Here is a 17,404-nt window from a genome sequence, read left to right on the forward strand (position 1 = left end):
AGTTAAGGTATTCATCTTCCAAATTATGTGAGAAAATCTTCTTTGAATAAATATAAATTGATTTTTAAATTAAATGTAACCATACAGATAAGCACATGTTCAACTGGGGGTTCCTTGAGTCACTAGCAGCAATAAGAAATAGTTTTACTTCATGGAAGACTGAAAACACACTCAAAAGTCAACCAGTAGTTATCCTGGGGCAGGGCATTATGGAAAATATGTCTCATTTTTCCAATTTTCTAGATGAGTACATTATTTTTAATGTCAAGATTTTTTATCATTACTAAATGCTTTTATGTATATTTGCACATGTAAATATAATCTCTGTATGAAACTAAAAGAATGTAAATTAACACATTTAAAGCAATTAAACCAAGATGATAAATTATGAAATTATTTTTTTCATTTTTTTTAACTTCTCTGTATTTCCAACAATAGCTAATTCACAGAAAAACTGCAGAGGTTGCTTCCAACAGCTTTACTGATCTATAATGCAGAAATCACAAATGTCATCATGTAATTGTATTAAATTGTTTTGAAGTACTCGATTTTCTTGCCATCCAAATGAACAGAATTAACCAGTAAAATTCAAAGGCCCAAAAGACCTTGAACTCTAAGCTAGAATGAAGAGGGAAGGATTATGGAAAATAATATCCCTGCAACGTAGCCCCCAAAGAAAAATGGAGGAAGGTGAAGTTCGGGAGGAGGGAAGGGAAACTAGCCAAGGATCAATGGGCCCTGGGAGCAGGCAGATACTGAATGCTGAGCCCTAAACCTTGGCCTTCCCCCATGGCTAATTAGCTCTGAGTGGAAGCACAGCAAATACCACTGGGCAAGATTTGAGTACTCATCCCTGGGAACTGGACTCTTATTTCCCCAGACAATACTGGGTTTCAACCTTGTTACAACTATCTTCCCAAATTAAAGTTTTAACATGTTCAACTAGTCCAACTGTCAAAACTGCATGTATACAGCTCCCAATGATTACATCATTGTACCCTATAAAACCAAAAATCCCCTCTGTAACTGATGGTCATTTTCCCTATCTGGAAAAATGGGCCCCAACGGTGCCCAAGACCACAAAGGATTAAAGGCTTCTCTGAATCTGCTGGGGTCTGCTTCCCATCCTTTTGCGCTTACAAAAAGCACAGTGAAAAAAAGCATTCTTCAAGTAGGATGACCTCGCCTGGAGTTATATGCATCTATGAATTCTGCTGGATTACAATGGCCCAGCCATAGTCTTGTGGGTAGAAGGAATATACAGGATCCCTGCATAGACAGGAAGACAGCAACTCCTCTGAACAAGCCCTGAGGCCAAAGATACATACATAAACACACACACACACACACACACACACACACACACACACAGTACCCACACCACAGACTTCATCTTCAGTTACCATGGCCCTACCAGAAACATTAGGAGCAATGAATATGCTTCCCCATCCTCTTAGTAGAGACAATAAAAATATACTGAGGAAAATAACTATAACCTATGATCCCTTGTAAGGTAACATATTTACATAGCTTAAAGAAAATAACTCATTTTGTAGCCTCCTTTGTGAATAAAGCTCTTTGATCTAAACATTACCACTTTCTTATGATATTTGTCTAGCTAACTAAATAGAACTGACAGCTATCCTAATACCCCATCACCCAACTCTACGAACTAGGGCATCATTATAAAGTACTTTCACAAACAACACATGGTGCCCCTCAGTCACTCAAACCATCATTAAGGAAGGCCATGTTGAGTTAAAAGATGCACAAGGGAGATCAGAAAGGCTGCTGGAGCGGTGTGAGCAATGCCATGCCACATATGCCAAAGCACACAAAAGAATGAGTCCTGCCAGGCATGGTGCGCACGCCTGTAATCCCAGAAACTCCGGCGGCTGAGGCAGGAGGATCCTTGAGTTCAAAGCCAGCCTCAGCACTGGTGAGGCACTAAGCAACTCAGTGAGACCCTGTCTCTAAATAAAATACAAAATAGGGCTGGGGATGTGGCTCAGTGGTTGAGTGTCCCTGAGTTCCATCCCCTGTACTCACAAAAAAGAATTAGTCCTGATCAGACTGCTGTTTTCACAAAGACCGGAGAGAGATTGCTGCCTCCTCCTGTGGGTCCAAGTTTCAATGGATCTCTACAGCCAGTTCTTCCTTTCTCTTTTGAACAAAAACGTCTGTTCACTCACTTTCCAAATAATCTATTTTTTGTTTGTTTGTTTTTTGTCTGTCTAAACAACTTAAGGAGCAATGAATAAGGAGGAAGTCTTCTTCAATTTTAGCCTCAGGGGGAGGGGTGGTCCAGCATCTTTATTACCAGGGAGAAGAGTTGACAGGGAACATCAACCCATTCTGCCCCATCATTCCAGGTGTGAAACACCTATAAAAACTTAAATTGAGCAACAAATATTACACATATAACATGTAACTTTGAAACAGTATTTGAATAACATGGCTGCAGAATTAAAAACTTGGAAATTAATGGGTTAAAAGGAAAACAACCAAATAGGGCATCCACTCAGTTCTTGTAAAAACACCTTCCGTCCCTCACTCACAAAAGAATCAATCACCAAGGGGTCTCATGGGAAGATGATTCTTCAAGACTACTTATCCCCTTAACCTAACAACTACTACTGTTTTGCTGCTCTCTTGGGTATGACAAAATGTCACAACAAAGACTTTGTTTTGAAGTCATCAGACACAAGAAACAGCAATGTGCAGAACCTCAGCAATTTCTCTCTTTAGGGTGTGTGCAGAAGAGGTGGGAAAGGGAGCAGGGCAAGGTGAACAGGGCGGGTGGGGCAAGAACTCAGGCTGGCTTGGAAATACCATAAGGGTGCTCTGCAGGCCTCTGCTGGGATAGAGCCCTGGTAAGGCTTTAACTGAATTCATTCCACATTTGTGCATGCACCTTTTCTCCCATCTTGACTTTGCTTTGTATATTCTCATTATACTATTAAAACATGGTGAGGAGGAGGGATAGGTTGATTAAAGGGCAGTATCCCCAATCTTTTTTAAAAAATAGGAATTTGTTATGTGATTTTTTAAAATTCAATTATTTATTTTACTCAGAAAAAAATCCTTCATTCCTAAAGTGATATTACACTAAAAATGTATGGACCCTCAACCTGCATGAAAAATGTTCATTAACACTGCCCCTTTCAGAGCAATTTTTTTTTTAAACCAAGAGATGAAGAAAATAGTTCCTTCTACCACATTATCAATCTTTCTATAACACCCCAGAACCCAGCATGGTAAGTTTTAAGAGGACTAAGTGTTCAGTAATCGTTTAAGTGAAAGAATCAGTACTTCATAACAGTATTAAAAAAAAAAAAAAAAAAAACCTGCAAACCATTTGCTATTTCTAGTTCCAGTACCAAAACCGCACCTGACCAAAGCAATTAGTAATGTGTTTTATGTTCAATAAGAATGTGTGTTTTCTCAATTCCATTTTAATAATTAAAAATTATCCCACAAAATAGCAGGGAATGTTAACATTTTTTAGGTAATGTAATTAAAACTGACTAACACATACATACTAAAGGCTGTCTTGAAAAAGGAATACCATATATATTTTTTGTCAATGCTCAAAATACTTTTGGAAATTTTTTTTGAAAAGTGATTTTAATCCCAGACACTCTGAAAAGAGCAAACATAAGCTGGGCAACATCCATGTGAATGAAAGGCTCTGTAATAAGCCTACTTTGGCTATGAGAATCTAAAACCATTATTAGCTCCCCATAAAAAGTTTATAACCTAGTACTGAATACTGTAAGCATGGAATGAATATGGAGAAACTGTTCTCTGTTTTAACTAAAACAGCAAATAGAAGACAGCTCATGGGGAAGGACAAAAGTAGTTGCCAAGAGACCAAGAAGTGATGGCTGTGACCACAGGGGGACTAAAGAAGAAACCTGACAGGAGTTGGCAGGAAAGAAAGCCATGTTGAGAGGCAGGAGGTTGGCAGGTAGGGGTATGTGCCATAAGAGAAAGTAGCAGAGGAAAGTATTCAGGGGCCTTGACATTTTTTCAGCAAAAGGGATATTTTAGTATCTTTAATGAGAAGAGAACAAGGAAACTCACATTTATAATGTAAAAGTTAATGTGCTAGATACTGTCATTTTAATTCTAACAAAAGTCATGAGGTAAGAGTTATTATTCCATTTTATGAATGAGGAAACTGAAGCTTTATTAAGTTTAATTTTAGGCACTAGTCTAACAAAGGATGTAATCCTATCTTGGGGTAAACACTAGAACATGACTATTCAATAATGAGGCAAATTTTCTATGAGACTGAAAAACTATAAATTCACCTTGAAAAGTATTTATGGGTCCTAAATTTGTGTTCATAGGAAAGAGGAGAAAAAGGTTAAAATATCTTTATTAGTTCAGTGATAACTCCAGAAATGCTTTCAAAACCAGGAATGTACTTGCTCTTTCTAATTCCTAATAATTTCTTTCCAGAGGGATGATATTTCAGTCTGAAAGTAAATAAAAGCATATCTTGCTATTATTTATGACTGCCGGCAGTTTTTATTTTGATACGATTATTTAAAAATGAGAATAGTAGTATAAAGTGATCATATCTCCAGTCTTTTCTGCAAAAATTATATCAATTATAATTTTCATGAAGAAACCAATATTTAATACCTATTATGTGTTTTTTCAAAGTGACTCAAATACCATCACCAAATATGGAACATCCTATATAATTCATCCAAGATTTGAGTACCTAGTACTAATACAGCATTGCACATTGTTAGGAACCACTGCTTTAAAACTTAAATACAAACACCAAACACCACTGCTATGTTCCTACAGTGAACTGGGAGATACCACAGCATAAAGAAAATAAGGCCGGGACTCTATTCCGGCAGTAAGTTATGATAGGTCAATCACCTCTTTAAATTCCAACTGCTATCATTCATAAATAAAATGAAGGTTTTTCAACTTGAAAAACATAAAACATATTGGGCGAACAGCTAACCCAGAACTTTTCTTTCTCTGTTTACTAATAAACTACATAAGAATAGTAAGGAAGGAACTTCACGTTGTGTACTTCTCAGTTGCAGTCTTAAGTTAGAATGATTTAATAGAAAATAAAATCACATCCTATCCCTGCCTAAAACAAAAAATACAATACTTAAAATTTAAAATGACATCAATGCTGGTACAGCTATTTTTATAACACCTTAACAAGTACCTATTTGTTGAACAGTTCAAACTTAACCCTAAATTAGCTATTACTTTTAGGAACAGAAGAATAGAAAGGATTCAAAGAATGAGTTTTACAATCAGAAAAACATCGGTATGAGTCCCACAATTTGTTCTTTCATCTAGATGAAGATATTAACGTGAGTCTCAAAAACTGATGTGTGCACTAAACTCAATGACTATACCAAACTAATACAATGAATGATATCTAATACAACACGTGGTAGCCAGGCATTTTTTTTTTTCCCGTAAAAAAGTCATTGTGTTTCTATTATTCTATACCAGACGCTCTCATTGGGAGCAATATCACCCCCAAGGGGGATCAAAAGTGGTTCTCTGAGGTGGGGGGAAAACAATATTTTTATTATGAAGCATAAAGACACACAGTTCAGAACAGACATAGAAATATAGAGTATATCTGTAGTGAAATTTCTTATGGAGTAATTAGGGGGGAAAGTCTTAAAAAGTTTTGTAGGGAAGTAATGAGGAAAAAGTTGAGAAATACTGCTGTATTACATAAGGATACAACAGAACTGTTCTCAAACTCACCATTACCATGCCTTTTAATTAAAATTAGTCAAAATTTAGTTGATTCTAATAGAGATTCTAAGAATTTTCTTCAAGGGCTAGTTTTACACCAATATTTAAGAAAATAGAACTGCTACCTTTTCTCCACCTACAGAAAGGCTGAATAAGAAAAACAATTCAAATTGGGAGAGTATATCATTTAAAAACTTACGAAGGTAATACCAAATAAGGAACAATCTATCAGTAATTCATGTATAATACAAGTTTAACATTAAGACACAAGAACTGAAATGAAAAAGCTATCAAGAATTTAAATTACCAATTCAACTATCTCTTAAAACATATCACAGATACACAAATGAGCACATGTTGAACTGAGGAAATCTAAATAGGCTCTGTGGACTATACCAATGTCAATTTCCAGATCTGTCTTGGTTCTAAGACATACAGGCAAACAAAGTGTAATGAAGCAGCCTAATTTGTTAGAATTCAGCACTGGAGTCCAGGTAAAATCCTTAGTTTATAAAAGCAATCACCTGCCTTGCTTTGTTTTATGCATGTACTCCAAATAGGATATTGAACTACAGTTATGCAAGATGCTATCAATGGGGTACACTGGGTGAAGAGCACATGGAACTTCCTCATACGTTTTTCTGCAAATTCCTGCGAATCTAAAAATATTTTAAAACAAAACACACATTACAGATCTACTGTACTAGTATCATCCAGTTTGAACATATTGTTAACTAGCTCCTTAAACTTATCCCAAAAGTCAATCAGTAGACTTTGCTTTCCTTCAAAACACTCCTTCAAAATCCTAGTCAAGGGATACGAATAGGAAAAGAGGAACTTAAGCTGTTACTATTTGCTGATAACATGATTCTATATTTAAAGGATCCAAAAAACTCCTCCAGAAAACTTCTAGACCTCATCAATGAATTCAGCAAAATAGCAGGCTATAAAATCAACATGCGTAAATCTAAAGCATTTTTATATGCAAGCAATGAAACATCTGAAAGGGAAATAAGGAAAATAACTCCATTTCCAACAGCCTCAAAAAATAAATAAATAAATAAAATACTTGGGAATCAATCTAACCAAAGAGGTAAAAAATCTCTACAATAAAAACTACAAAACATTGAAGAAAGAAATTGAGGAAGACCTTAGAAGATGGAAAGATCTCCCATGTTCTTGGATAGAAAGAATTAATATTGTCAAAATGGCCCTACTACCAAAAGTGCTATACAGATTCAATGCAATTTCAATTAAAATCCCAATGATGTACCTTACAGAAATAGATCAAGCAATCATGAAATTCATCTGGAAGAATAAGAAACCCAGAATAGCTAAAGCAATCCTTAGCAGGAAGAATGAAACAGGGGGTATCGCAATACCAGAACTTCAACTATACTACAAAGCAATAGTAATAAAAACAGCATGGTATTGGTACCAAAATAGACAGGTAGATCAATGGTACAGAACAAAGGACACGGACACAAACCCAAATAAATACAATTTTCTCACCGGACACAAACCCAAATAAATACAATTTTCTCATACTAGACAAAGGTGCCAAAAATATGCAATGGAGAAAAGATAGCCTCTTCAACAAATGGTGCTGGGAAAACTGGAAATCCATGTGCAACAGAATGAAACTAAACCCCTATCTCTCACCCTGCACAAAAATCAACTCAAAATGGATCAAGGACCTCAGAATCAGACCAGAGACCCTGCATCTTATAGAAGAAAAAGTAGGTCCAAATCTTCACCTTGTTGGCTTAGGATCAGACTTCCATAACAGGACTCCCATAGCACAAGAAATAAAAGCAAGAATGAATAACTGGGACAGATTCAAACTAAATAGCTTTCTCTCAGCAAAGGAAACTATCAGCAATGTGAAGAGAGAGCCTACAGAGTGGGAGAAAATCTCTGCCACTCATACTTCAGATAGAGCACTAATCTCCAGAATCTATAAGAACTCAAAAAACTCTACACAAGAATACAAATAACCCAATCAACAAATGGGCTAAGGATATGAACAGACACTTCACAGAAGATCTACAAGCAATCAACGAACATATGAAAAAATGTTCACCATCTTTAGTAATAAGAGAAATGCAAATCAAAACTACACTAAGATTCCATCTCACCCCAATTAGGATGGCGATTACCAAGAATACAAGCAACAACAGGTGTTGGTGAGGATGTGGAGAAAAAGGTACACTCATACACTGCTGGTGGGGATGCAATTTAGTGCAGCCACTCTGGAAAGCAGTGTGGAGATTCCTTAGCAAACTTGGAATGGACCCACCATTTGACCCAGCTATCCCACTCCTTGGCCTATACCCAAAGAACTTAAAATCAGCATACTACAGAGATACAGCCACATCAATGTTCATAGCTGTTCAATTCACAATAGCCAGATTGTGGAACCAACCTAAATGTCCTTCAATTGATGAATGGATAAAGAAACTGTGGTGTGTGTATATATATATATATACACACACACACACACACACACACACACACACACACACACACAATGGAATATTACTCAGCTATAAAGAAGAATAAAATTATGGCATTTGCAGGCAAATGGATGAAATTGGAGAATATCATGCTAAGTGAGATAAGCCAATCTCATAAAACCAAAGGACGAATGATCTCGCTGATAAGTGGATGATGACGCATGATGAGGGGTGGGAGGGGGGCAAGAATGGAGGAAGGAGGGACTGTATAGAGGGAAAAGAGGGGTGGAGGGGAGGAAAAAATAACAGAATGAATCAAACTCCATTACCCTACGTAAATGTATGATTACGCAAATGGTATGCCGTTCTTCCATGTACAAACAGAAACAACATGTATCCCATTTGTTTACAATAAAAATAAATTTTAAAAAAATCCTAGTCAATTCTTAATACCAGATGTACAAAAGGAAATGTGAAGAGATCTGTACATCTGCAAATAAGGGCCTCACTTCTAGACCCCTTAGTTTTGCTACTAAGATGCCATGTCATGTCAATACAGAGTGGAATCTGAATTTTCAGTTGGTTTTGTTTCCAGATTCTTCACATAATCAAGCTCATGAAGAGGGCAAGCTCATGAATTTCTGCACTCAGTTGCAGCCAACTGAGCCCTGGAGAGCTCAACTCATTGAGGCTGCCAACAGCTAACTGCTGGGAAGAGCAGCCACGCCATTCAACTTCCCACACCTGCTATTCTTCTTGCCTTCTGGGCCTGCTAACTGCCTCTCAATTTCACCTAAGTCAGAACAAGTTTTTGATCTCCCCACCTTAGAATAAGTACTTGTATCTTTTTTGCTCCTAAGATGAAACTTAATGGAAATCAAAACCCAGGCAGAATCCTGCTCCATCATGCAAACCCTTACCAACAGCCCCTCCTGCTGGAATAAAACCACAAACATCACCTGTGAACACCTCTGTCCCAAGTTAGACAACTTCACAAGAACAGCCAGGGAACCCTTGCCCTGGAGGACAGGCATATTTTCCTGGCTGCCTCCTGTGCATGGTCCTCTATCCATAATGAACACTTTCTCCCAGGTCTCCAGAGCCCCAGGCTATGGCAGAGGTCACTGCATGAAAATAGCACACAAGAAACATGTGCTAAAAGGTTGATTGGGTTTGATTTTTTTCTTTTTTTCTATTTTTTTTTTTTTTTTTAAGACATCACCATCTGGTTTTCCTTTCACCTGTGCATATGGGTTTTCCATTAATTATTTTTAAAGGAGTTCTGAAAATATTTGTGTAATCCATTTGCCCAACACTGCCTTATTTTTAAGGCAAGGAAATACTTTTTGTAAACAACTCAACTGTAGCTCAGTGGTAGAGCACCTAACTAGCGCACATGCATGAGGCCCTAGGTTTGATCTCCAGCACAAGAAGGGGAGGAGGGAACCCACAGATATATGAATGCAAAAGCGTCTATTACACATGCAAATATGAAGTAGTTTACAGATACACTCAGAGACATGATGTAAAGAAAATACACCAAAGCACCAATAAAGACTGTTGCAAGGCAGTGGAAGTATAAGCACCTAATTTCTTGTTTATACTCTCCTACATTTTACACTTTCTATCCACAGTTACTATGCAATGCACATTTATAATCAGAGCCAGACTTAGGGGAAGATTCCCTACTGGACTGCATCTGGGACATAAAAGAGGGCATACACTGACTGGCCACAACAGCTGTGTCAGAACCAGCAGCACAGGCTAAAGGCACCCCAGGAAAGAAACAACTCCGAATTCATTAAAACTCCAAAGCTTATATTTAAAATGGTACCCACAAGTCTGCCAGTAAACAAGTCAAGAAGAATGTTAATAAATATGGGGAAAAAAAAAAAAAAACTGCAGGTTCCAGTGCCACCATTTCCCACGACAGTAAGATATACCATGACATGGATGGAGACTTCCGTAGGAAAGTACCACTGATCATTCCAGTCATACAAATGGCACTTCACAAATAACTCAACTACTGTATTTAAATTACAATAAGAATTTACTGCTCTTCACCACTCTTTAATCTTAAAATCATATTTAACTGTAAAACATCTAATTTCCCATTGAACTGCATGCCAACACAGTATCACTACAATGCAACACAAGAGTCCTTAATCACAATTTGTTAGAGTCTTTAGGTTATTCACCAAGCAAGAGCATGCTCGTTTGTTTGTTTGGGGGGGCTGGTTCATTTTTAAAGTATCTAGTATCCTCTTTGATGGAAAAAAGAGAAATTCACTTCATACACTGTCAATTTTCAAATATCTGTATAAGTTGTCCGGTTGTCCAAAGACAGCAGTGTTTTCTAATTCTTACTGACAAACAGGCACACTGAAGGGGGCCATGCTGTAAGAGATCAGGAGAGAGCAGGGCAGTAGAGGACTCTCCAGATTACTAGAGAGCATACTGCAATCAGTTTATTAGCCATCATCAGCTTTGAAAGAACCCAGATTTGAGATATTAGGGCTTGCTTTAAAGCTATCCAAATTGCTAAAGCTGTTGGTTAATTCTTTCTAGAACCTATGAGATCAAAAAGTTCGATCCTATTGATAATTAGGTAAACCAGAAGCTATTACGAGAGTGTAGAGATAAAAAAAAAAAATTTAAATAAGATGGTTCCTTATAATCTATGGCTATTTTTTAAAAATTAAATATGGACTCATATATATGTGTGTGTGTGTACATGGACGCAAGGAGACACAGACGTACACTTTTTGTCTGGGTTAAATTCTCCTCTTTCCCATGTAAAGCTGCACAGTAAATCCTCAAGTGACCATTTCAATAACTATTTTTTGCTACTAAATTTTGCCAACAATCTGCTCAGCATTCTCACAGATGTTTCTGTTTTCCAACCTCTGGGAACTTGGCTGGTTCTGTTTTCTTCCCCCATGTTAAAAATAAAAGAAATGGTACAAAAGTGGCCCAAAACCCTAGAGAAGCTTTTCCTCACCCCACAACCCCTCCATCTCCTTGTTCATGTGACCTCCATAATCCCTTCTCAAATCTTTTCTTTTCCATCAGAAGATGTTTCCAATTGGTCCATCACATGTTGCCAAAGATGACATCACTCAGATATGTGTGTGTGTGTAAGTAAATGCTACTTCCTGACTATAAAATTACTTAGGGACCATTTGGAACAATTTAAGTCACCAGGTCTGCTACAAGATCTATGAACCTGCAATGTCACACTAGGGCAATTTGTTTCAGTAATCAGATTCTTCAAACAGAACAATACTCCTAAGATGGGGGGGGGGAGGGTCTTTTATGTAACCATTTCCTTTAAAATATATGATCCAATCTTACCTCCGTGACATCCATAACTTTGATGGCCGCCAGCTGACCTGTTTTAACGTGTCGACCCTGAAAAAACAAGAAAAGATCAATCAGCACAGTTTTGCACAGTCATTAAAACAGAATGCTTAAAGCTGGTAGAGTGCTTGCCTTGCAAGCACAAAGTCCTGAGTTCGATCCCCTGTACCGCAAAAAAAAAAAAAAAGAAAGTTTCCAACAAATCTTCTCCTCTATGTTTTTCTCTTACTAATAAGTGATGAAATAGTCCTATGCTTTCCAACAGACTATAGCTTGTAATATAAATGAATCGCTTTTTAAAAAGACAATTAATAGAACAAATGAATTTTGATAAAGCATCAATTCCTTCTTTTTAAAAGTGGTTCATCTATATTTAATTTAATTTGCATAACATTATAATCAAGCAACTTAAGTAATGTGCTTCTATTCTATACAACAGGTTGACTGCCTTTTCCTTTTTAACACTCCACATGGGGGGGGCGGGCAGTGCAGGGAATGGCCAAAAAGCCCAGATATTTAATTTTATGTTGGAAATGGAGACCTGCCATTTTCTTCCTGGTGAACTCCTAATACTCATTTTTTAATTTCACAAGAGTTATGCTCAGAGTTTTCTTTAAAACTTACCTGCAATTCCAAAGTAGGGAGGTTGAAGAATGATAACCCAGAAAAAAAGAAGTATACAAAAAGGCTAAGGAGAGTAAAATGATACCTGATTCCTGCTCTGAGGTCTAAAACTTTATAACCCATTTACATCAGTAGTTATTTCAAACAAAACTGATATAATTCTCCTCTCACCCAGATGAGTGTTGAGTTTAGTTATCATCAATCTAGTTCCTGTGTATGTTCTTTGCAACACCCTGCTGGGTCAAATCTGTAGCCAGTAACTAAGAATCACCCAGATACCTGAGCATGAGCTGCTTAAAGATTCAACAGAAATGGTCCTACAACAAATGCAAAACAGAAAGAAATCCCATATTTTCCAAGAGTCTGTCTCTCTGTGGTCTGAAGATGAGGAGAGTAGTGAATTTGTAATTTCAAACCTGAGGAAAATTCTCCATTTATCCTGGAGAACTTATGCAGGAACTGAAGTTAAACCTTGGAAAAAGCAGCCCCATGAAAATGACCCTATAAGACAACCAGAACATTCAGTAAATGTGACCTGGCAAGTCCGAGAGATGGGTGTGCCTTAGGTACCACCTCTAACAGTGGAATGACAGGGCTGGTTGCTGCATGGCGTTGTTGTATACAGTAATGTATACAGGGCATGGCATGTGGTCAGTGGTCAAGCGCAACCGAGGATAAAATGTGGCCAGACATTGATTCCTTCAACCGATCACAGTATCACAGTCCCTATGACTATGGCAACTGAATCATGAAGCCAAATTATGATTTACTTGAATCCAAGAAGAAAGGGCAGAACTTAAGAGAATACAGTATTAAATAATCCTCTGATACCTTCATGTAAGGCATACAAAGATCATCTCAGTACATCAACTCTCAACCCTCAGTGGATTTATTTCCAAATGACTAAAGCAAATTTCTCACCAGCAAAACTCAAGTGATGAGGAAAAATATAAGTTGCCCTAGCTTTCCCTCTTTTTGAGAAAGTAGTTATGCCGGGAGTGTGTTAGGGAAAATGTGGGGCTAACAAGGCAATACTTAAAGATACCTACGGGTCAAAAAAAAAAAAAAAAAGAAAAAGAAAAAAAAATTCCATAGGTCTATGAAAATCCTCTCCAGATGTTTGTTTTGTGGTTATCTTTCTTTCTCTCTTTCTCCTAATAAATTAATATAAACAACACCATAAGGAGCAACTAGAAAATTATCTGTGCTTTCCTCTATGCCTGAACTCAAGAATAAGAATGCAAGTGTGTATTTTGAAGTCTTAGCAGTTTGACAGTGGCATAAAAGCTCAAATTTGTGAATGCACTCAGCATTTGCTTCATATAGAACATGAGTTTCCCTTACTAAGGGATTATAAGTCAGGATCTAATAATGAACCAACTATTTATATGATAAAAGTAAGACCATGCAAAGGCACTGATCTTTGTTAATATACACTAGGTCTCCAAACTAAGTCCCATTGTTAAATTTAAATTCAAATAAAAAAAATCTAAGAATCCTGCTCCCTCCTTTCAAAGAAACAAGACAAAGCACTAGGGAAAAAGAATATGGGATTCAGGCAGCCTCTCATTACTCCTCAATCTATCACTATATTTCCTTAGCCATAGCTTAACTTTCATGAACTTGCTACAAGACTCAGTGTGTTCAGACACCTCATGTGCAGGCTGTAGATAAAGTACTGGCTTAGTACACTGTGAGCTCTCCGCTGAGTGTCCTCCTTGTCCGCCTCAAAAAAAGGCAGAATGGCCAATTCCTTTTTCTCCCTAAGATTGCAGCTACCTCAAACCTTGTCAATTTAGGGCCATTTCTAATTTTGGGGAAACATGGTCAACATCTGACGTGGCGGTGGGGCACTGACATAGCATGCTACTCTAATTTATGGGGAAAAAGAAGCAAACCTATAAATTTGAAGCCACAAGTAAAAATTTATCAGGTGAACTAGACCATCTTTGTGTAAAAGAACCAAATTGCCAGCAGAACAGCCTGAGGAAAAAAAATCAAAGCTCAGACTGAATTATTGAATATTGGCATCATGAGCTAAGAAGGCTACAACCAAAACATTTTTAAAGGATAAAAATGTATCTGTGATTTACTCAACACTATCCAAAAGAGAATTTATTGACTGCCTCCACCCCAAGGGTGAACTACAAACATAAATTTGCCCAATCTGGGTGACCCACCCATTGAGGGACACTATACCCATGCCTCTCCTGGCATCCCATTAGCTATAACGCATGGCCCTCTCCTCTGTACTGCCTGCCCGAAGATAAAATATACATAAACAGACTTCACTGTGCTAGCAACTTAAAGATACACTGAAGTCTAAGACTACATCTATTACATCACCCCATTTTCACCTGCACAGTATTGCTCCCTACAGATGAACAATATGAACACACTCCATTACCTGACTCCGGATCCAGCACTGTGTCACTGAAACATCTAATAGGTGCATGGAGTGACTGTGTACTTAATATTAACAGGGTAATAATGCACATATCCTTGTACATGTCCATTCTAAAATACAACAGAAAATGACTTTTTTCAGTAATAAATATACATACCTAATATCCATTTATGAACTCAACTTTCTTGTCCTATTATCTGCTGGCAGGTGGCCTATCCAGGGTTATAAAATGCCAGATGGCAGGGATTAAAGGCTCTTGGCTTGCTTTATTTATGTGGCACCATGTAAACATTAATGCATTTATGAAACATTTAATAATGAAAAGCCCCAAATACTGTTCATGTGTATTTTTTCAATGAATTCTGAAAATCAGAGCAGGTCATTAAACTATTCCACAGGTGAGAAACTGAGACTGAATTTTATTATTAAGTTATATGCCCAGAGGTACAAAGGCAGCAGGATACCCTTTCCACAATGATTACATGAAAATCAAGAGGTGAACTCCCACTGTTTCTACCAACTTGTCACGTTGCTACTATCGACTGTTTTGTTTTTAAAGACACAGTTTAAATTATTTCCATTCTATACTTTCAAAGGGAGACACAATAAGATCTAGTCTATTTAAAAATTTTATTCCATCAGTACCATTTCAAGAAAATCTGACAGGTTCACAGTAACCAGAATCACCCCCATCACAGAGCAGTCTTCGTGGCTTTTGATTCATTTTTAGTTTTTAAGTTTTGAGAAAATGAATGTTTCTTTTTTAGGAAGAAAACTTCTTGGCAGAGTTCCAAGCTAAAGAAAATGGCCTATTTTTCAACTCTTCTTAGTATTTATAACCAAGTCAAAATTGCCACCTTGCACTTGCAAACACACATTTACAACACGTGTTCCAAAATGAATCATGCCACACGGTTTTAACATGCAGGCAGCACTGTGGCAGCCTTTCTGCCTCCACTTCTGTCCCACGCCCTCAGAGGAGCCTACAGGCAGAGGGAGCAGCGTTTAAGCAGCTTTTAAATCTCAAGAGAAAAACACAGTAATGTTCCTATCTTCCTAAATCCTCTACTATCACCAAGTATTAGGTAAATAACTCATGTTACATCTGTACTAAACCAGTAACTCCATTAAAATATATATGATAATTAAGTATGTCCATCAAGAGGCAAATTCCAGAGATTTTGTTCACACTAAGAGGAAACCTGGAGAAGGAGTTACTGAACCCAAGAAATGAAAAAGCCCTTAATTTAGGACTCCAATCCTAAGTGATCCCACCAACATTTCCCACACCACCAAGCAGTTTTAGCACTCAACCTCCAGCCTCCCCTCACATATCCGCCCCTCACACCTTCACAAGGAAGCACACTGCCACTTAGCATTGTTGCTGTTCTGAGAGCTTTCTACCTAAAGCTAGCTCTTCCTCATAGAAAGCTCTGGTGGATCATTTAGCAGAGAGAAAATGGATAGAATACTACAGAAGGAAACTCTATTATGATCCTATGTAAGGTAAGTGAACACATAACTTAGGAATAACAAATGTTTTCTTCCCTCAACAGCCCAGAGGGGTGCACTTAAGTGGGCATGGCCTTGTGACCTGAGAGCACCACAACCTGGAGACGGGGGCTGAAAGAACAGGACACGTGCACAAGAAGGCCCACTTAAGATATTTAATGAACTAATATTCTCTATGTAAAATTCTTTACTCATCACGCAACCAAATATAAGTATTGTTGTCTTCATCTTACAAAATGGAGAAACCAAAGCTTGGAGAGATTAAGTTAACCAGCTCAAGATTCACACCCAGACTTATTCCCTATATAAGCCACTTTTACGTAGAAATGGCACAAATGTACCATTTAACCAACTTATATAGGAACTGCCAAGTACACTAATCTACAAGTATTTTTATCAACATGACATTATATTAACCAACAATACAAACAATTTCAATTCCTGGCCTGAAACTTCTATGATAAAGAAACACCCCAAAGGAATTCCTCAGGGAACCCAAAAACACATGTAAGCACGTTCAGAGCTTTCTAAAACTGACAAGAGGCTTTTGCTCGTCCCCTCCCCCTTTAGCCCATGATGAATTTTCCTTTGATAAATATTAGAGATCAAACTGCTTTTTCTTTTCTGCTGAGTTTAATCTGAAAAAAAACTTCAGAGTAACTTCCTAAAATTGGCTTTATGTTTTCTTACCAGCAAAGCCTACTAATGCAAATCTCATCAAGCTGAAGACCAACTGCATTTGACCAGTGCCCTACATTTGCAAGGTAATAAAACAAGGCACCAGCCTTCAAGGAGCTTGTGATTTGGAGGAGTTTAAAGTTTAAGTGAATGCACACATACAAAGGGCATTATCTGAAGAAACACACTATGTACCCAGTCACAGAAGCACCTAGGAAACATGACAGTGCACTGCTTTGACAGGAAGCGCCAAAGGGGCAGTTAGAAGATGTCACTTAAAGATCATCAAAGGACAGGACATGGATCCCTCAAGATCTGCACTGCAAACAGTCCTTTCCAATTTCCAGAAGAGGACAGGAATGCAGGAAGCAACAGGTCGGCAGATAAAGGGAGAACGCAGTGATTCACCCATAACTAGAAGTGTAACACAATCAAAGCACCTCTCTACAAAGAGGGACAAACAGAGGTTGTAATACACAGCGTCCGACCAAGAAGATACTAGTTTTCCTCACAATACCGGAAGAAGAGATTCTACCTAGTGTTAGGGTGTGCACCTGCTTCAAGAAGGGAACCGGCTTGGCTGCTTCTCATTCCCATCCAACTTGGAAAA

At 37.7% G+C, this 17,404-nt stretch overlaps 1 protein-coding gene across 47 annotated transcripts in view; it reads right to left on the reverse strand.

Moving 5' to 3' along the window:
* Positions 1 to 17,404, reverse strand: part of Map4k4 (mitogen-activated protein kinase kinase kinase kinase 4) — a 173,626-nt gene that overhangs the window by 85,335 nt on the left and 70,887 nt on the right. For all 47 annotated transcript variants that reach the window (XM_047522406.1, XM_047522418.1, XM_047522405.1 and 44 more), the window contains exon 3: positions 11,568 to 11,624. In XM_047522406.1, the coding sequence (XP_047378362.1) occupies positions 11,568 to 11,624 (57 nt within the window). The remainder of the gene's footprint in view (positions 1 to 11,567; positions 11,625 to 17,404) is intronic.

Source organism: Sciurus carolinensis, chromosome 13 (assembly GCF_902686445.1).
Source record: "Sciurus carolinensis chromosome 13, mSciCar1.2, whole genome shotgun sequence".
Classification (NCBI taxonomy): Eukaryota; Metazoa; Chordata; class Mammalia; order Rodentia; family Sciuridae; genus Sciurus; species Sciurus carolinensis.